Consider the following 17,610-nt stretch of genomic DNA (forward strand, 5'->3'; position numbering starts at 1 on the left):
CAGGTTTAATGTGTCGCTCTATGATACTTTAACAGGTGGTTTCTAAATAACGTTGAACCTGTGATCTTCAAGTTAAAGGACAGTCTCTCCACACTACCACCATACACACCAGAGAGGAGCAGGTTCTGACTTGTGTAGTGTGTGTAGCTGATTAAAAAGGTCCCGGTTGCTGGTCTCAGAGAGCTGATCATTAAACCCATCAAGTGGAAACGAGACCCACAGCTGTTGAAACAGTTAAAACAGAGTGACAGACAAAACCTGAATGACACAAAATGTGTTCCCCTTGGAGACAAAACCAAGAGGTTGCTGTGCATGGCTAATTTATGAGCAGTGCTCCTAAAATTATCATGAAATGGACATAACACCGACAAAACTGGTCAAGGAAGACATTTTTAGACATGAAACAGTGTATCCCGGGCTTAGCAGCTAGCTTTCACAACAGAGGAATTTCAGGAGTCATTAATGACTTCCAAAAAGGAGTCAACTAATCAACTAGTTGGGATCAGGGTTCAAAACACTGCAGAACAATGAGGAAATGTCCACCTGGGTCTTTGGTTAGCTCAAAAATACTAAATAGTTTACCTTGTGTTTGGATTGTGAATAGTTTCCAATAAACATGAGTGTCCACTGGTTGCATAAAGCTTACGAATGAATCAGTTTATTGAAACAAACAGTGACAGTTCAGCTGAAGTTGGCGACGCGATGCAGGCACTCATGCCGCGGTGTCGATGAATAGGTTTGCTTTTCTGTGAAACCTTTAGAGGATACTGATGTGGAGAAATGACTGGATATGTGCCTCCACTTCCTGCATGTGCTTTGGCATTTTTACTTGATAGATTATTAAAATCGACTTGAATAATCAAAGAATTTTATGTCATCCAACTAATCAGCCATCTAATTGTTTTAAAATGATTTATACAGCCCTACAGGCAAGTGCCAAAAAGTGAAGTGGAGTGGACCGCAGCAAACCACTTTGCAAAAAGCCCCCAAGTAATCTCGCCCAATCAAACGATGTGACTTGGCTTGAACTGAAGTACGAGAAGACGCTGTGCTCAGCTGCTTACTAAACATACAGAGTGCTTGGAAGGGTGCGTTTGATTTAGTATTCCCATCCTTACCAAATCTGTAGATCATGCAAGATGTTCTTTGCACTGAGCAAGGCTGGATTAATGGATGGTAATGATAACAATAATACTAATTGTTATCATTAACAACTTAAAATAAAAGAATACAACATTTTTCTTTCATGCACACACCCAAAATTGACCCCATTATTTGAAATTGTAAGGACTATCAGTAGAATACTTGAAAGTTAAAATGATTGATAGTTGCAGCCCTACAGGCAGGTGCCATAAAAAAGAGGCATGGTTGCCTGCAGCAAACTGTTTTGGCAGATAACAATAATCCCAAATAGGTTATTTCCACATGAAGGGCTTGTGTTTTGCTTTGCACCTCTATTCAAAAACACGGCTCCGTGTTGGATTGGTACTCGGTGTCGGCCGATACCCGCAGTCCTGTACTTGGTGTCAGTATCAGGAGAGAGAAAATGGTACTGATGTATCCATAGTGCCGTGAAACCCCGTCTGCCCCCCCTCATGTGATGGATGATGCCGGTTTGTTTCTCTGAACTTCATTTTTAAAGGTTCAAGTCCTGAAACCTGTTGGGCTGGAGAGGAACCAGCTCGGTAGATTTCTGAAGAGAGAAACAGGAAGTAGGAAAGCTGTAGAGCCATAAATCTTCCTGTACGCCCCTCCTTTTGACCCACTTAATCTCTTAGGCTTTTGTTTTTGTTTTTTTTTCCCTCTATGCACCCTCTAATAAAGGCAAAAACTGCAAAAACGAAACAAATTAATTTTTTGTCTTAAAACCTGACATATCTCAGCTGAGCTCTGTGCCATGGGGTCGTTTTTCCAGGAAATACTTCAATGTACTCAATGAAACATGCTGTGTCCTTTTTAAATTTGATTTACAATATCACAGACATGAATTTTGTTTTAATTTCCTTTTTTTTTTATTGTGGTGGTTTGGAGTTTCCGAATGGGCAGGCAGAATGGTGTTGAGTTTTGTCGAGTGTAATCTGTCTTCTGTCAGAGAGAAATAGGTCATAGTTTCATGTCAAAAGTTGTCTCTCTGTCTGTGACGGTGGAGGCCTCTGTGTGTGTGTGTGTGTGTGTGTGTGTGTGTGTGTGTGTGTGTCTGTTTTCCATTAGGCCAGTGTTAGCTCACTGTTAGCCTCGGAGCCTCCACATTCATCCAAGGCCTGGGGCAGATGGACTTTGTGTGTGTGTGTGTGTGTGTGTGTGTGTGTGTGTGTGTGTGTGTGTGTGTGTGTGTGTGTCTGTGCCAGCCCAGCTGCAGTGCAGAGCACAACCTGTGTGTGTTTGAATTTCAGGTATGCTCTCAGCTGTAATTCTTAGCTCACACACAGTATGATTGTATCTGTGTGTGTGTGTGTGTGTGTGTGTGTGTGTGTGTGTGTGTTGATGAACAGGGTTGTTTTTGCTGCCCCTTTTACCTGGACATACACCTGGAATGTTATTCTGCATTCATGTCATATCAGAAAGCTTTCTGCGAGAAACTCTGTTTGCTCCCCTCAGGTTTCAGGTAAACAGCCTCGATTTCCCAATTTCCTGGATTCTGACAAAGGAAATACCGCAAGTCATTGGCTCTTGGTATTTTATTTGGATTTTATATTTGTGGCTGGCATTACAATGTTTGATTTCAAGGAGGGTTTGTTTGAACTGTTATGGTTTAATATAAAACTATTTTCCCATCTAAAGAGCCAATGAAGAATCTCAGGTATACAGTCTGTGTGTGTGTGTGTGTGTGTGTGTGTGTGTGTGTGAGAGAGAGAGAGAGAGAGAGAGTGAGTATATTCCCTTCATGTCCTCAATAGCTCATCTGTTTCTCTTTTTCCCCTCTCCTATCCTCTACCTGGTCACATCTGGCTGCCATAGACAAAGTCAAGTCAGTTTTATTTGTATATCCCAAAATCACAACTTACAAATCTGCCTCAAGGGGCTTTACAGCAATACAACATGCTCTGTCCTTAGACCCTCACATTGGATGAGGAACAACTCCAAAAAAAAAAAAAAAAGAAAGAAACGACAGAGAGACCCTGCAACATCTCAAGTGTCTCCTAAAAATAATGGGAGCGTCAGTCCAAACTTTATGACTCCTCTATTTTTGAGTGTTTAACAAAGTTCCTTAGTGCTAAAACCCTCCCTCGCTGCTCTGCACACACCTGTCCCAATGCACCGTTCATGTACAGATCATAAAAATGATCTATCATTTGGTCTCGGTTGCACATGATGTCAGACATTAAAACAAAAACGGTACTTAAAATTCGTCTGTTTGCTCCGAAATGGCAGCTGTTGGTAACCGTGCCAACCGTGTTTTTTGTGAACAGGAAGTGGCCACTTTGAAGTGATGGAGATGTGTAAAACATATCAGCAATCCCAGAAAGTTTACACGAGGGCATTGCCAATGAAATCTGCGGTCACTGTTGGTATTGACAGTTAATTGATTCATAACCCACAAAAACCCCCTCCATTTGAATATGTCAGCATGACATCTGCTTCTCCAGTGTTTCTATGATCGATTCACTGACAGAGAAACATGTGATCCTTAGCAACTGCGTTCACTTCACCATTCCTCTCAATTCAAGAGTTCTCCCAGTTCCTCAGTCAAAGTCTTAGCAGCTTTGTGAATTGTTTCAAGAGGGAGTTCTTAGCTAGAAACTTTCACTGCTGCTTTGGAGGACTCTCAGCGGTAAGATAAAATGTTTTGTGCATGCAGCCCCACATATCTCTCCTCTCCAGATATGAAAATGAGAAACTGTAAGTTTGACTTAAGTCCAAAAATAAAGCCCTGCTTTCCAGAGAAGAGGATGAGAAAAGCTTGAGTGAAACCACACTGATGGTTTACAGTCTGGTTCCCAGGGTCTGTGGGATGATTAGATATTAAATTGGATATTAATAACAGGCTGCAGGCCTGTCCTGTCCAAACCACAGCACCTCGACCTCCTCCTCATTGATGGCTTCAACAGACCAAACCTCCGCACCAAGACATCAGCAGTCCCATGGTCACTGATGGTGTGTGTGTGTGTGTGTGTGTGTGTGTGTGTGTGTGTGTGTGTGTGTGTGTGTGTGTTGTGGGCTGGTAAATTTCCTCGACATGCTTCCTTTTCTTGTGGAGAATGGAGAGAAAATCACTCCAAACTCCTGGTACTTAAATGTGCCTTTCATATTGAACAGTAAGTGCTGTGACCAGTAGATATAGAATATGTATATGACTTTGTCCCATGTGACATAGCAGTATGGAAAAAATGTGTTTTTTTTTTCTAACTTTGTAATTACTTAAAAAGAAAAGTTATGGGGAAATCAGAGTTTAAGGGGTTAATATTGATTCCATAAAAGATCAGTCGTCATGGCTCAGAATAATTGCAAATAACTGCATTCATCACTTTCAACACTTCTTTAGATCACCTCCTCTCCTGTCGGATGTCACATCAACTGAATGTGTGTGTTTTTTGGCAGTGAGAGGTTTAGACTGACTGACGACACGCTGACAGGTTTGAGCAATAAGAAACAAGATGTTAGCATTCATTGCAGAGCACGGATAAGCTTATACAGGGTGTGTGTGTGTGTGTGTGTGTGTGTTTCCTTAAATCACAATGGATGTGAGTGAAAGCCTGTGTGGATTTTCACAAGCAACAATACATCCTTATCTCTGCTTTATAGTGGATCCAAACACCTGTTCTAAAGTAACACACACACACACACACACACACACACATACACGCCTTTCAATGGTGTCATTACATCCTTATCTCTGCTTTGCAGGGAATCCTAACACCTTGTCTGTTGACCCCGATTCACAGGATGGACACACACACACACACACACACACACACACACACACACACACACAAACACATAGCCAGTGTGACACTGATCCTTCTCAGCTCTTCCCAGGTACATGCCTTCCTTCCCTAAAATAAAAAAAAAGAAAGAAAGAAAGAAAAAAAGCCTAAATACTGCCTGCAGTGTAAATTATTTATTTAGCTGTGTCAGTGCATTCAGTTCCACACACAGTAACTGTTCACAGTTCACATCCAAACTGTACAGAGCATTATATATATTGCATTTAATATGCACTGCAATATGCACATCATAGCCATGGTGGTTTGAGTTGAGGGGGGGGGGTCAGGAGAAATCAAATTGCCGCCAGTGATTGATCCACAAACTGGTTTTGTCACATTCTCAACAAACACAGATAAATCTGTCATCTCTTGTCTGTAATTCTGCAGTTCATTGTGTTGATATATATATATATTTTTTTACCCCAAGGCAAAATTGTGAGTCACTATGTATTTGAATTAGGCTTATTAGATGATTAATTTTACAAGTCATAATAAATCTGAGGAGTTTCCAGTGTTCATCGCAGTTAATCACGTTTTTAATAGTATGGTTTATAGCATGTTGAATATGTCACATTACAATTAATTAAATGGAATTAATTATTTATTGGAGGCCTATTAAAATCTTAGAAGTGTTGCTGAGGATGTTATCTAAAATGCCTCATAACACCAGGTGTTTACCTTGGGAATCAAACCTGCGACCCTGGCAGTGTTGGTGCCTTGCTCTTCATGTGGAAGTGAGCAGTGATTTGGCTCTTGGTGAAGTGGTGTGTGCTGGACGGTAATTCAAGTGCACAGCCGGACACAGTGATCAGGCTCAGTGGTCGAGCACACCAGAGGGGGGACGCTTGTTTTATGAATCAGCTGTGAGGGAATCAGGCTGTGTCGGGGTGGAGAATAAGGAAGAATAAGGAGACTAATATGTATTTCCACCCTGCTGTCTCCTCATTTCTTTTTCACTTTTTCAAACTGTTTCTTTTCCCTCTCTCTTGTTCTTGCTCTCTCTCTATATATATATATTTACCTTTTTGTTTCTCTCTCGATCCTCTCCTGTGCAGGGCGACGTCAAACAACAAAGTCAGAGAGATGGTTGTGTTGGAGCTGAGTTATGTGAACTCCAACCTGCAGCTACTGATGGAGCAGCTGGAGGGGCTCAACAGCTCAGTGGAGGTCTACCAGAGCTCCCAGTGAGTACAAACACCACCGCTGTTACTGCTCATAACATTAATAATTACTTCATTGAGCGCTCAGCAACACCAAGTGCTGTATAAGATGAAGAAAAATGTGAACAAGAAGTAAAGAAGACAAAAAACAACAATCATTTAAATAAATGAATATAATAAAACAGGATATAGTTCAGCTGTTAGACAATAAGCCATTTTGTTTCGAGAGATTTTAATTTGTTTCATCACAAATTACAATACAGAGAGCCGTAATGCAGAGAAAAACAAAAAAAGGACTGAACAAGGACATCAGTTAAACAGTGTATGTGTGTATGTGTGTGTGTGTGAGTGTGTAAGCGTGCAGTTTCTTTCTGCCTGTGTTTGTCGGGTTTTAACATGCAGCTGAACTGAAAACTCTAAATCCCCCTAAACTCTAAATTAGACAGCAGCCTTAATGCCGCTGTAGCAGGCATTTTGAAATGCGTTTCATAACTCTCATCTGATTCTCATTGTTTTCCGAGGTGGCTCTTAATTTGACATTTTCAGCACTGGAAAGCCCCCTGCTGTGCTCTTAAGCCGCGCCACTAAATTTCATGCCGTGCATTCCTTGAGCTGAGTTGACTGGGCAGCTGATGTTCGAATGGGGCGTAGTTGTCAGCAAATGCACATTTTTTGACAAACTTGCTTTTAGTCTTTTTTGTTTTTTTTTGGATAAAGGCAGTGGATGAAAAGATAAAGATGGACCACCTTGTATACTGGAAGGATAAACTACGGGTTTGGAAGATGGATGGATGGTGTGTGTGTGTGTGTGTGTGTGTGTGTGTGTGTGTGTGTGTGTGCGCTCATCTTAGTGACATTTTAAAGGTTGCCTTGAGCTAAGTGCGTGTTTGTTAATCCCTGACATACAACAAGCTTCCTCTAAACAGTTCAGTATCACCACTTTAATAAAGTTTACGGGACACTCCCTATCTCTTCACCTCCCACCTCCGCCTCTTCATACCACAGCATTTAACTCAAGTATTTCCTCAAGTATTCATAGCCATGAAATTATATTTCAGTGTACGGGGATTTCACATCTCGCCCCGGCCTCTTGCATGGTCGAGTTAAGTTTATTTTTGCAGCGAGCCACATGCAGACTGTTGACCTCTGTAGTGCACTGAGAGGTTCCAGTCGGCCGTCACACTGTCAAAACCTTTTGTCTCCCAAATGTCAACTTTTCAGGCTCTAAATCACAGCTGTGATTTTAGCCTCACCACCATGCATTTTTAGTCTATCCAGTGGGTTTTGAATGGGTTTCATCAGCCTTAGGCATTTTCTTTTTTTCCTCAGTTGCTATCGTCCTTTCTCAGTGAGAAAAACACCGCCAAGGGGCTTTTTCAGGAGGTGACACTATAGCCATTCTTCTTGTTGTGATTGGGTTTCAGTTGAATTTTTTTATTATTGTATTTTTGAAAAGTTGATCTCGTCAGACAAACAGACAAACAAGCAAAGGAAACGATGAAAAACAACTATGGCAGCAGTATTTTTAAGCATCCTCTTTACAGTGATCACTCTATGAGTTTAACAACCGCATCCCATAGGATACTGTGTAAAAAGACCAAAAAACAAATAAACAAACACAACCTTTAATGTTAAAACATGAGGATCATGTGTTTGTCACATGACTGCAGTGCAGCGTCCATGCTGCTGTAGTGTTGAAGTTTACCCGGAAACGCCTCGTTCTGCCCCCTAAATCACCTCACCTTGCCCGATCCTGGCCTTTACCTTAACTCTAAAGCAAGTCCTAATGCTAATTTTAACAACAGACCCAAGTTCTGATCCTAGACAAGCCAACCCTTTAAGCTTTACCTGTGGTCCTGATCCTAAATTAGAGCGTTCAACGAGAGGAAAGGCCAAAATCACCTCAGTTCACAGAAATGCTCAGGCTCTGAAGATGTAAAAATCAAACTGGTTCTCCCTAGTGTTGACGTATGAGAACTCACACAAACACACACACATACACACACCACACACACACACACACCTATGTACAGTGTTGAAGGCCTGCACAGGAGAGGCTGAGTGAGGGCTTTGACATGTTGTGATTAGATTGTTATGCCTGCAGCAGCTGAAAGAGGATTGATGACAGAGCACAGGAGAGGGATGGTGTGCAGAAGAAGAAAGAGAGAAAGAGATTTAGTAAGACAGAGAGAGAGAGAGAGAGATAAGGGGTATGCTGTTGAACTGGAAGAGCTGGTTTTTGGACACAATGCACATTTCAGTGAGGAAAAACGATGAGCTGAATTTCCATGTTAACTAAGATAAACACTCGACACAACAAAGCTTCTTTCTGAGCTGTCTGTCGTGTGTGTGTGTGTTGTGTGGGGGTAGGGGGTTAGGTATGGGTATGTGTGACAGTGATGGACTATGATTATCTCTTTTGTTAATGTCAAGTAGTCAAGTTTCTTGTTGGAGTTTGTAGGGTGTGGATGTGTGTAATTTGGACACGCGACGCCTCAGTCACATTGTGGTCCATCCAGATGAAGCAGTGAAGTTGTAAAACAGCAAATTGGAGCAGATTATCTCACACAAGATGATGCCTTATCTGACAAAATGACCAATAAAGATGGAACTAAATGACAAATGATAATAGTAATCACGGTATAATGCATTTGAATAGCACTATTGTTGCATCAAGTACAAAGTGCTTCGTATAGCTGAAGGAGGGAAAGTAGACTTTAAATAATAGTGTAGGTGTAACAAGCTGATAAATGCAAATATGTCAAGCTCTTAAACTCTGTCGCTCCCATGGGTGGGTTCTTCATCGCTCTGCAGCCATCCTCTGTTCAAACCTGCACAACTTTGTTTAAAATTGTATTGGAGATCCACAGGTTTCCAAAGATACCAATATGTACTGCTGAATTACAGGAAAATGGGTGTAAAATCATGCAAAAGACATATTTTCTATTTGATGTAATGCTGCCGCCATATGACACTGGGTTTTGATTATTTCACTCAACACAAGCGTGACGTAACTTCAGCGAAGTGCTGCGACCATCCAATACAGTAAATGGAAATTTAAAGTTCAATCGGAGATGAAGTGGTTAAGACGGGATCAAAACAAACAAACAAAAAAAACCATCAGGGTGGCTGCACCACACTACATCTGAAATAAATAAAATAAGAGGAGTTAAAGATACAAGGTACAAGATACAAAAATACATAAATACATAAAATGCATAAACATCAAAAAATACATAAAATAAACAAGAATGGAAACCAGGAAAGGAAAAAAAAACAACTCTAGTATTAGAGAATTTAGGGAACATAATGTAAAATTTTAACATGGTTTAAAAACAGGGGTTGATGGAACATGAAGATGAATCTTTATTGTCCACCAAGTGGAAATGTGCCTTACATCGAGTTTCTTGTTGCTTTACAGTGTAGCTCTGCTTTTCAAACATGATGCACACAGAGAGCAGCCGCAGCTACAGTGAAGCTTTATGGGAATAAGAAGTGAACTCTCTATGCTGGATGCTATGCTGGATTTCTCCCTGTGTGTTTGTTTCACATTGCTAAAATTTCTGAGTTTACAAAGGAGCCCTTTATATTCAGGGGTGGACACTAAAAACTCACTTTTAGCTGCTTCATAGCAAATGCAACATCATACAGTCAAACAGCCCCATAAACACAGCGTGAATCTCCAGTCCAGATAGTGTTTTAAATAGTGTTAATGTGATTTAGGCTGTAGTTTTCCTTTATGTGGCTGATGAAAAGAGAACACTTAAGATTTGAGAGAATGTCTTCAGGTAAAAATGGTTTTCTGTCATGAACCTGTAACATTTTGGAATCAAAGCCTTAAAATATTTTTTTCTCAGCTCTTAAGATCAAGTGGTCTGCTCCTTTTTGTCCGTTAACTGTGATCAAAAGCCATTTAGAGTCAGCCGTTTCTGCTCTCAGGGGGTTCTCTTGATTAAGAACATATCACACCCACACACACACACACACACACACACACACACATAGACACATGCGTGTTCTTGCATATACTTTCACTAAACACACTCCTTTAGAAGAGGCCTTGTCGCCCCTGACAACCAGTCACAACACAACAAAGTGATGGGATACGGGGGGGCTGTGGAGAATAGTGGTGTGTTGGGTTTGAGGGGGGTCAGGTGGTAACCATGGCGATGTTTCTGAGGGTCATTCACAGGAATTCGACATCCTTCACAACCCAGCCTGCTAATCCAGCAGGTCATTGAGCGCTATTTCCATTTTCCAAACAGCGGTCTGTTCACCATGAAGCCTCTCTTAATGAGCTACCGAGCTACTTCAGTTTTCCCTTTAACTCCAGGTTTCCCCCTTTAAATAACACAGAAATCGGCTAATGGTCTTATCAAACCAAAAATAGCACGTTTCCTTGGCACTGGGAGAGCCCAGATTAGTTTGGTTTGTTTTCAGGATTTCAGTGAAGTGCGAACCAGAAGCGTTAAGCTGCTTCTCATAATTCATTATTGGACATCCTGCTGAAGTGCCACTGAGCCACCCAGGAGCTAGGTTATTATCACCTCAGATATCAACAGAGGCTCCTGCCCCCCACCCCCCCTGGATGTTTTATTTATATTCCAAGCAGGGACCAAAAAAAAAAAAAAAAAACAAAGTATCAGTTTTATTGTCATGTACACAGAGAAGAAAAGACAATCTTAGCACCTTACTGATCTTAGTGAAGCTGGAATCATACAGTGGTTGGCATTTTTACTTGATAAATAGCTGAAATGATTAATCAATTATAAAAATAAAAAAAATTAAAACACTTGCTGTCTGTTTTTAACTAATGCTCTTGTCCAGAGTACCTTATTAATTAATTAATTAATTTATTAAACTGCTACCTCTTCTAACACTAACATTTGGGGCTGCCATCATACAACACAGTCTGATGAAGAGCTCAGGTTCAAAACATCACATTTTGGTGGTTAAAAAACAAAACAAAACAAAACAAACAAACAAAAAAAACAATTTGGGGATTGACAGGCATAGTGTGGCGACTTTGCATTGCTGCTTGAGCCCTGAACCTGTGGTTAACACTGTACGTGCGAGTAGTTTCTGCAAATATACAAAATTGCCTCATGCATCTTAGTGATGGGATAGTCTATTAAAGTTCAACGTATCGCGGCACAAAAATGTGACAGTACACTCAAGGGTCACAAAAAAACAATTGTGATATCAGTTACACGTTGTTCTGCTGTAGAAATCACAAATGAGATGGCTCACCCATCCCACCCAAATTATGTTACATAAGTGCATATTTATATTTTTCACAAGTGCATATATTGCTTATTATAAGAGCATATTTGCACTTTATAATTATAGCATTTTTAAATTGTTTACAGCCTAGTGAGCTATTGCTGTGGCTACAAAGAGTGGTTGCTCAAAAAAACAGCCACTGAGAAAACAATGCCGTTGTTTGATTTTTTTTTTTTTTTTTTTTTTAAATTATGGTGTGCTGTGGCTTTGTGGAATCGTGTATCTTATATCAAGTATCTGATCATATTGTGAGATAAACATATCATCTCAGCACTGGTGCACCTTTAATATTCCTCCTCTTCCTTCCACACCTGTACCTTAGACAGGTGCAGACAGGAGACTGGAGTGAATATCCAAATTCCCATCAGCCTCTATACCGGCCTTTCAGAAAGACACCTGCTCACTGCTCCATATACAGACAATAGCCAGGCTGTGAAACTGCCACCACTTATCCTCCATTATGTGTCTGTTACAGAGAAGATGAAACTGTAATGATCCCTGTGGGGAAGTTGGGTTGGTGCATCAGCAAATCGCAACGGGATACAGCACAAGACAAACAAAACACGTGTCAAGAAGAAACGTTTAATGTAAGAGCAAGACTGCAGCCCAGTGAGCGGGCTGTATAAGAGACCGAAGTGTTTGTCTGAGCAGACGACTGAGTTAGTGACTAGGGGCCTGTGTTGCTGATTATGGGTTTACTTTCCTTTACAGTGAACACATACGATTCAGAGAAGCTGGTTGAGCTTCATGAGAGTGCAGCTCCACTCTGCCGCTCTTTAGTGAAACCTTCTTATTAAAACCCACCTCGGCTTTTTCCGCCTCATCTTGTCATCTTCATGCAGCTCATACCGCTGCAGGTTACATGTCTAATAAATCTCTTCTATACAATACATGCAGCTCAGCAAATGAAAACAAATTGCATAGGATTCTGTAGTAAATATGATGGTTTAACATCAGTTTATCGACTATATTACTGTAGTATCTTTAACTGAAAGAAAAGCAGGGTAGGCGATTTACTGTTAAATTGTTGACTCAGCAGTTATTCGCCTAGAATTTCTTCTTTCAGCGACATACGGTGTGACCCAGGGAGTGTGTTTTCATGATTATACAAATACCACAGGAATACTATATGCAGCAGTGTGTGTGTGTGTGTGTGTGTGTGTGTGTGTGTGTGTGTGTGTAATTCTCGCTCTGTCTGCGACTACATGCATTTTGTCAGTTTGATCATGAATGTACGTCTCAACAGAAATAGGCTACGTTTAATTTAATAAAATCCGTAATCACATGACCTAAATGGTCCACAGTCCGACCAACCAACACGGACCATGGAAGTGGGCGGGGCTTCCAAAACACATCCAGTTCCTTTATTGTTTTGTCCATTTGTATAGACTAAAAATATCTACCTAATGTATAGGTGATGCATGAGAAAAATATGAGAATCCGAAGAAGCCTAATTTGTAAATTTACAATCTGTATGTCCAAAATGTGGTTTATGCTCACCTCAGCAGATCTATAGAATGACACATGTGCACAGAGCGTGCCTAGGTGTGTAAACGTGAGCTGTAAAAAAATCTTATCTCATGTATTCGCTTTGTGCAGGTGTAGGTAACATATACAGAAGGTTTCTGTGTGGGAATAGCAGAGGTGTGTACATCGTCATCACCCGGTCTTTGTAAGGATTTATCTGGGTAGGACGATGCTGTACAGCCACAATGGAGCGTTAGCCTACCTGCCTGAAATACAACCTCGGCCTTCAGTCAGGAAACAAAGCGTCTGCTCGCCTTTCTCAGCTTTTCCCAGCAGCTCTCTGTCCTCTGAATAGACTCTTTTTGAGGTGATTTCTCGCTCAGGCCAGATCCAGCTGGTTTTGGCATGAGGTAATGCGTAACACAAAGAGATGGTAATATTTTCTTAGCAGCATGGTACAAATGTCTGACTGATACTGACCTCCCTTAACCTCCTTATAAAAAATAAAGCAGCTAAAACAATGTGTATTGTTGTGAGTCTTCGCTAATATGAAAATGCCTGTGAAGAGCTTAAAAGAGGATTCATGAAATGTAACTTCACCTAATACTGCTTTTATAGACAATAATCATGGTGACAGCATTTATTAATTGGTATTATTTCTCTGAAATTGAAAACTTGTGTGATTTGTGATATAGTGTGTGTGAATCTTCACCTCCTCTTCAATTTCCCTATGAAGTCAATCGAATGAAATCTTATAAAAAATTTGCTTTTAGTGTTGTTTTTTTTCTTAGAGTGGATGAAATACCTGGCATCTCCATCATCCATCATCATTATATGGAGAAAAATGGTGCTGTGCCCCTAGACCCTTGAGCTCCCCATCACTGATCGCCTGTGATGTTGATGACCTTGAAACTTAAGCTTTTTCTACTCTTGACAAAAACATGGGGCTAGACAATAATTTAGTGTAACCCCTTCAACAGAATCATATTAGACAAAAAGAAATATATTCTGTTATTGTGACAAAATACACCGTCTAAATGAATGGTGAAGCACATATTGTTCAACACCTCACAAAATAAGATCTGAAGAAAATTAGGAAATATGATTTGAAAAAGTTTTATCATACTTTCTTTATTACAGTTGAGTGCGATGAACAGCGGTGTTGTCATAATTTAACGTATGATTTTGAATGTTGGCGGATAATGTGTTGTTATGCATGGGTATTAAATTAATCATGCAGTATTAATCATGATATTAATTTTGACCCAGTCCTATCAGAATGAAAAATGTAAATGGGCATAAGAAGCAGGTTGCTGTCTAACACCGTGTTTGTACGACTGTGTTCATTACAACTGACTGACGCTCTGTTTAAACTCTATGTGCTACACTGCCATGCTGTTCATCTCTTCCAAGATGAAGTCCTGACATTCACTGTCTTTGGTGATGACATGGATGGTGACTCTCTATGGGTTTTGGTATTTAGTCAAGGGTAGATTTCTGAGCTCTCACTGTTTGAAGCCAGAGCTAGGCTGGGCTGCCTCGGTGGTGTAGCACTCATCTGCTCCATGTCTTGGACATTGGTGTGTTAATGATAAGCAGGAGAGTTGAAGTGGTGGTAGGTGATGGGTGGTAGAGGAGACTGGTGGGAGGATTTTAAAATTCCTGCAGAAGAGACGTAGTCAGCCCCCCCAAAACCAGAAAAAGACCGCAGTGGTTTCATCTGAAGTACTAATGGGCTGTACCGCATAGTCCCATCCTCCTCTGTTTCTGATGAATGAGACTTTTCTGTGATTCAGTGTGCTAGAGGAATGCTGCCATATCAGCAAGTGATGAATGAGACTAGGAGCTGTTTGAAAGCTGTGGCATTGGCTTCTTGTACACCTCACCTCCCATCCCTGTAGAGCTGAAGAATTCTGATTGAAGTAGAGCACACACTGCAAAAATCTCCATTTTGACTCTCATATTTAGTGTTAGAATCTTGTTTTTTTCTCAAAGAAAGTGAAAAATCTGACCACAGAATGAGGTAATCCTACATTTCCAATGCAGTTTCACTTCTTTCAGGGGTTTTCTTGGGAATAAGTATAAATTAGTCGAAACTAGTCAGAATGGGGCAGGTCAGCCCACTTGTATCGAGGAAATGACACTTGATTCACTTGACTTATTTGAAGAAAAGCAAGATTTTAACACTGAAGATGAGATGAAATGACTTGTAATGTGGATTTTTTTTTTGTGCAGAAAGCGTATTTTGTTAAAATCATCAAGAATCAGTTGCTTAGGCTATTTGTGATTTTGCTATTGTTACATTCACTGGAGGCTGCTCTGCATAAATTAGAAGTCTCAAATGTAAACGTTAAACATAGAAGGAACCACATACATAGACTGTTTTAAGCCTAGAAACACCTCATTTTCCCTTGCATGGCAGGAGAAGGTGTTTTTTTAGACTCCTAATCAGTAGCAGGTTTTTGTCAGGTGAAAATTCCTCAGCTCCGATAAGAAGTTGGACCTGTTTTCCATCTGTCAACAACAAGGTTCATACAGCTAGAGCTCACAGGAAACCATTGTACTTATGACTGCAAAGTGGAAGTTCTGCACTCCAAAACAAAACAAAACAAAAAATCCCCGAAAACTTAACAAGTCATTTTATTCACTGTTGAAATCATGTTTTTCTTCAGAAAAGGTAAAAAAAACCCAAAACATCTGCCTCTGGAATAAGATAATCACTTGTTTTGTATGGTAATCAATTTGTTTCCAGAATTTTCTTCAATGAAGTATCATTTCTTAACTGTAATGTGTTTTTCTACCTCATTCTGCCTTGTTTCACCATATTTATACTTGTTCCCACCGAAAAATCCTGTGAAACTGCTGATTTTTTAAATTGCCACAAAAAACAACAAAACAAAACAAGATTTTACATTTGAATATGAGACTAAATGACTTGTTTGCAGGGTGTCTGATGTTTTATGATGCCAGAACTCTGTTTGATGCATGAGGAAATGGTGGAAGGTGGTAGCCCTGCTCTGACAGACGCTAATGGACTTCTCTGAGTTTCATCCTCATAAAACCACAGTAAAGAGCAAATTAAAACATAAATTAGTTCAAATGATCAAACAGAAAGTTGTCATTGCTCGGCCTTTGTGTAGCACAGTACACAGTGTTATCTGCTCTAGACTATGACGTTGACAGGCTGTGCATATCAAGGCTTGGTCTGTCGTCAGAGGGTGTTCCCTGCTGCCTGATAACTTCTATCATGCCCTAGTGCCTCTTTTTAACCTACTATTAGCCTATTGATTTATCATCTGTTTTGGCACTTGGTCTTATACAAACAGTACTAGTATTTGTATTATTTGTGAAATAGGTATGTGCATTCCAGTATCTTTCTTATTCTGCACTGTCCGTTTTCAAGGCCCTGCTGCATACTGTGCTACTGTGATAGTTGTCAATAACCCTCATGCCTCACTGATACGGTTTCCCCTTCATTCGCTGTTGAGTAACTGATTCTGTTTCTGCATACAGGGAGACGGCAACCATCCCGCTCATTCCACTGGGTCTGAAGGAGACGAAAGAGGTGGACTTCTCTGTTGCGTTCAAGGTACAGCACGAATGACCACAGTTTCACCATAGCCCACTGTTACTTTTTTAAAATTTTTTATAAATATGTCATCACATTACCCTTATTAATTCATGAAAGAGAGACTGTTTGACTAAGATGAAATAGTTTTATTAGCCAAGATGAGGACAGTAATTATTGAAAATGGAAGGATAATCACGCAGCTGCATTGCTGCTCAGGGAGTCATGCTGTTAAATGTACCCATTGACAGTGACCTACTTGTAGTTACGATTGTTGGCAGGCATTATGGGAAGTGTTGCGACTGTATAATCTTCAGGCAAGTTAATTTCACTCCATTTACTGGCTGTAATTGCACCTCAGGCTTACAGTGATCAGGTGTCTCCAGTGATGCCTGGCAGTGACACAATGACCTACTGGTTCATTTGGCACTGTTGGTAGTTTAGGGATGATGTGGCTGATGTGATTGTGGCTGCCTTGTAAACAAAAGTGTCACAGGTTTAATCCTCAAAACAGATTTTTAGTATTAACAAAGTACTGACTATTCCTACTATGATTGTTTATGTGAATTAGAACATTGCTATGCTGATTAATATTGTTAATAAATACTCTGCAGTTAGTAGTGCTACTAAGATGGTTGTTAGTGTTACTTGGTTTTTAGGATATCTAGTGTGATTATTAATAATGTTACCGTGATTCCTTGCGTTACTATGGTGACTAAAAGTGTTAACATGCGGACGAGTGAGTGAGACAACCTGTGTTTGTTTTCGGCAGGACTTTATCTTGGAGCACTACAGTGAGGACGGGAAGAACTTTGATGATGAGATTGCAGATCTGATGGACCTGCGACAGGTACTTAACACTCATTATATGATGATATGATATACTGTGTGATTTTACAGAATGAAGTATACAAACACAGTTTAAAAAAATATATCATCTACAACTCCCAGAGAGAAAATAAAAAATATAGTTATTATAAAGACATAAAATAAGCTAGCTGCCAGCTTTTGAAAAATTGCATGGAAAAATAAGTTGTGTTAAAATGAATGTAGGACTTTCTTTTAACTGAGCAGGTTAATTCACCAGTAATCAGACCTCCATTTAAGTACAATTTCAGCAATGTAACAATACTTGAACGTGTTATTTTTGTCTTTTTTCCACTCCTCGACAAGTGATGTTGTACAGTATTATGCGTTACAATGATTG

General features: G+C 40.1%; 1 protein-coding gene across 3 annotated transcripts in view; it reads left to right on the forward strand.

Moving 5' to 3' along the window:
- Window positions 1-17,610, forward strand: part of rhpn2 (rhophilin, Rho GTPase binding protein 2) — a 44,975-nt gene that overhangs the window by 10,196 nt on the left and 17,169 nt on the right. For all 3 annotated transcript variants that reach the window (XM_030044668.1, XM_030044660.1, XM_030044674.1), the window contains exons 3-5: window positions 5,981-6,109; window positions 16,349-16,424; window positions 17,176-17,253. In XM_030044668.1, the coding sequence (XP_029900528.1) occupies window positions 5,981-6,109; window positions 16,349-16,424; window positions 17,176-17,253 (283 nt within the window). The remainder of the gene's footprint in view (window positions 1-5,980; window positions 6,110-16,348; window positions 16,425-17,175; window positions 17,254-17,610) is intronic.

Source organism: Myripristis murdjan, chromosome 3 (genome assembly GCF_902150065.1).
Source record: "Myripristis murdjan chromosome 3, fMyrMur1.1, whole genome shotgun sequence".
In the NCBI taxonomy this organism is placed as follows: Eukaryota; Metazoa; Chordata; class Actinopteri; order Holocentriformes; family Holocentridae; genus Myripristis; species Myripristis murdjan.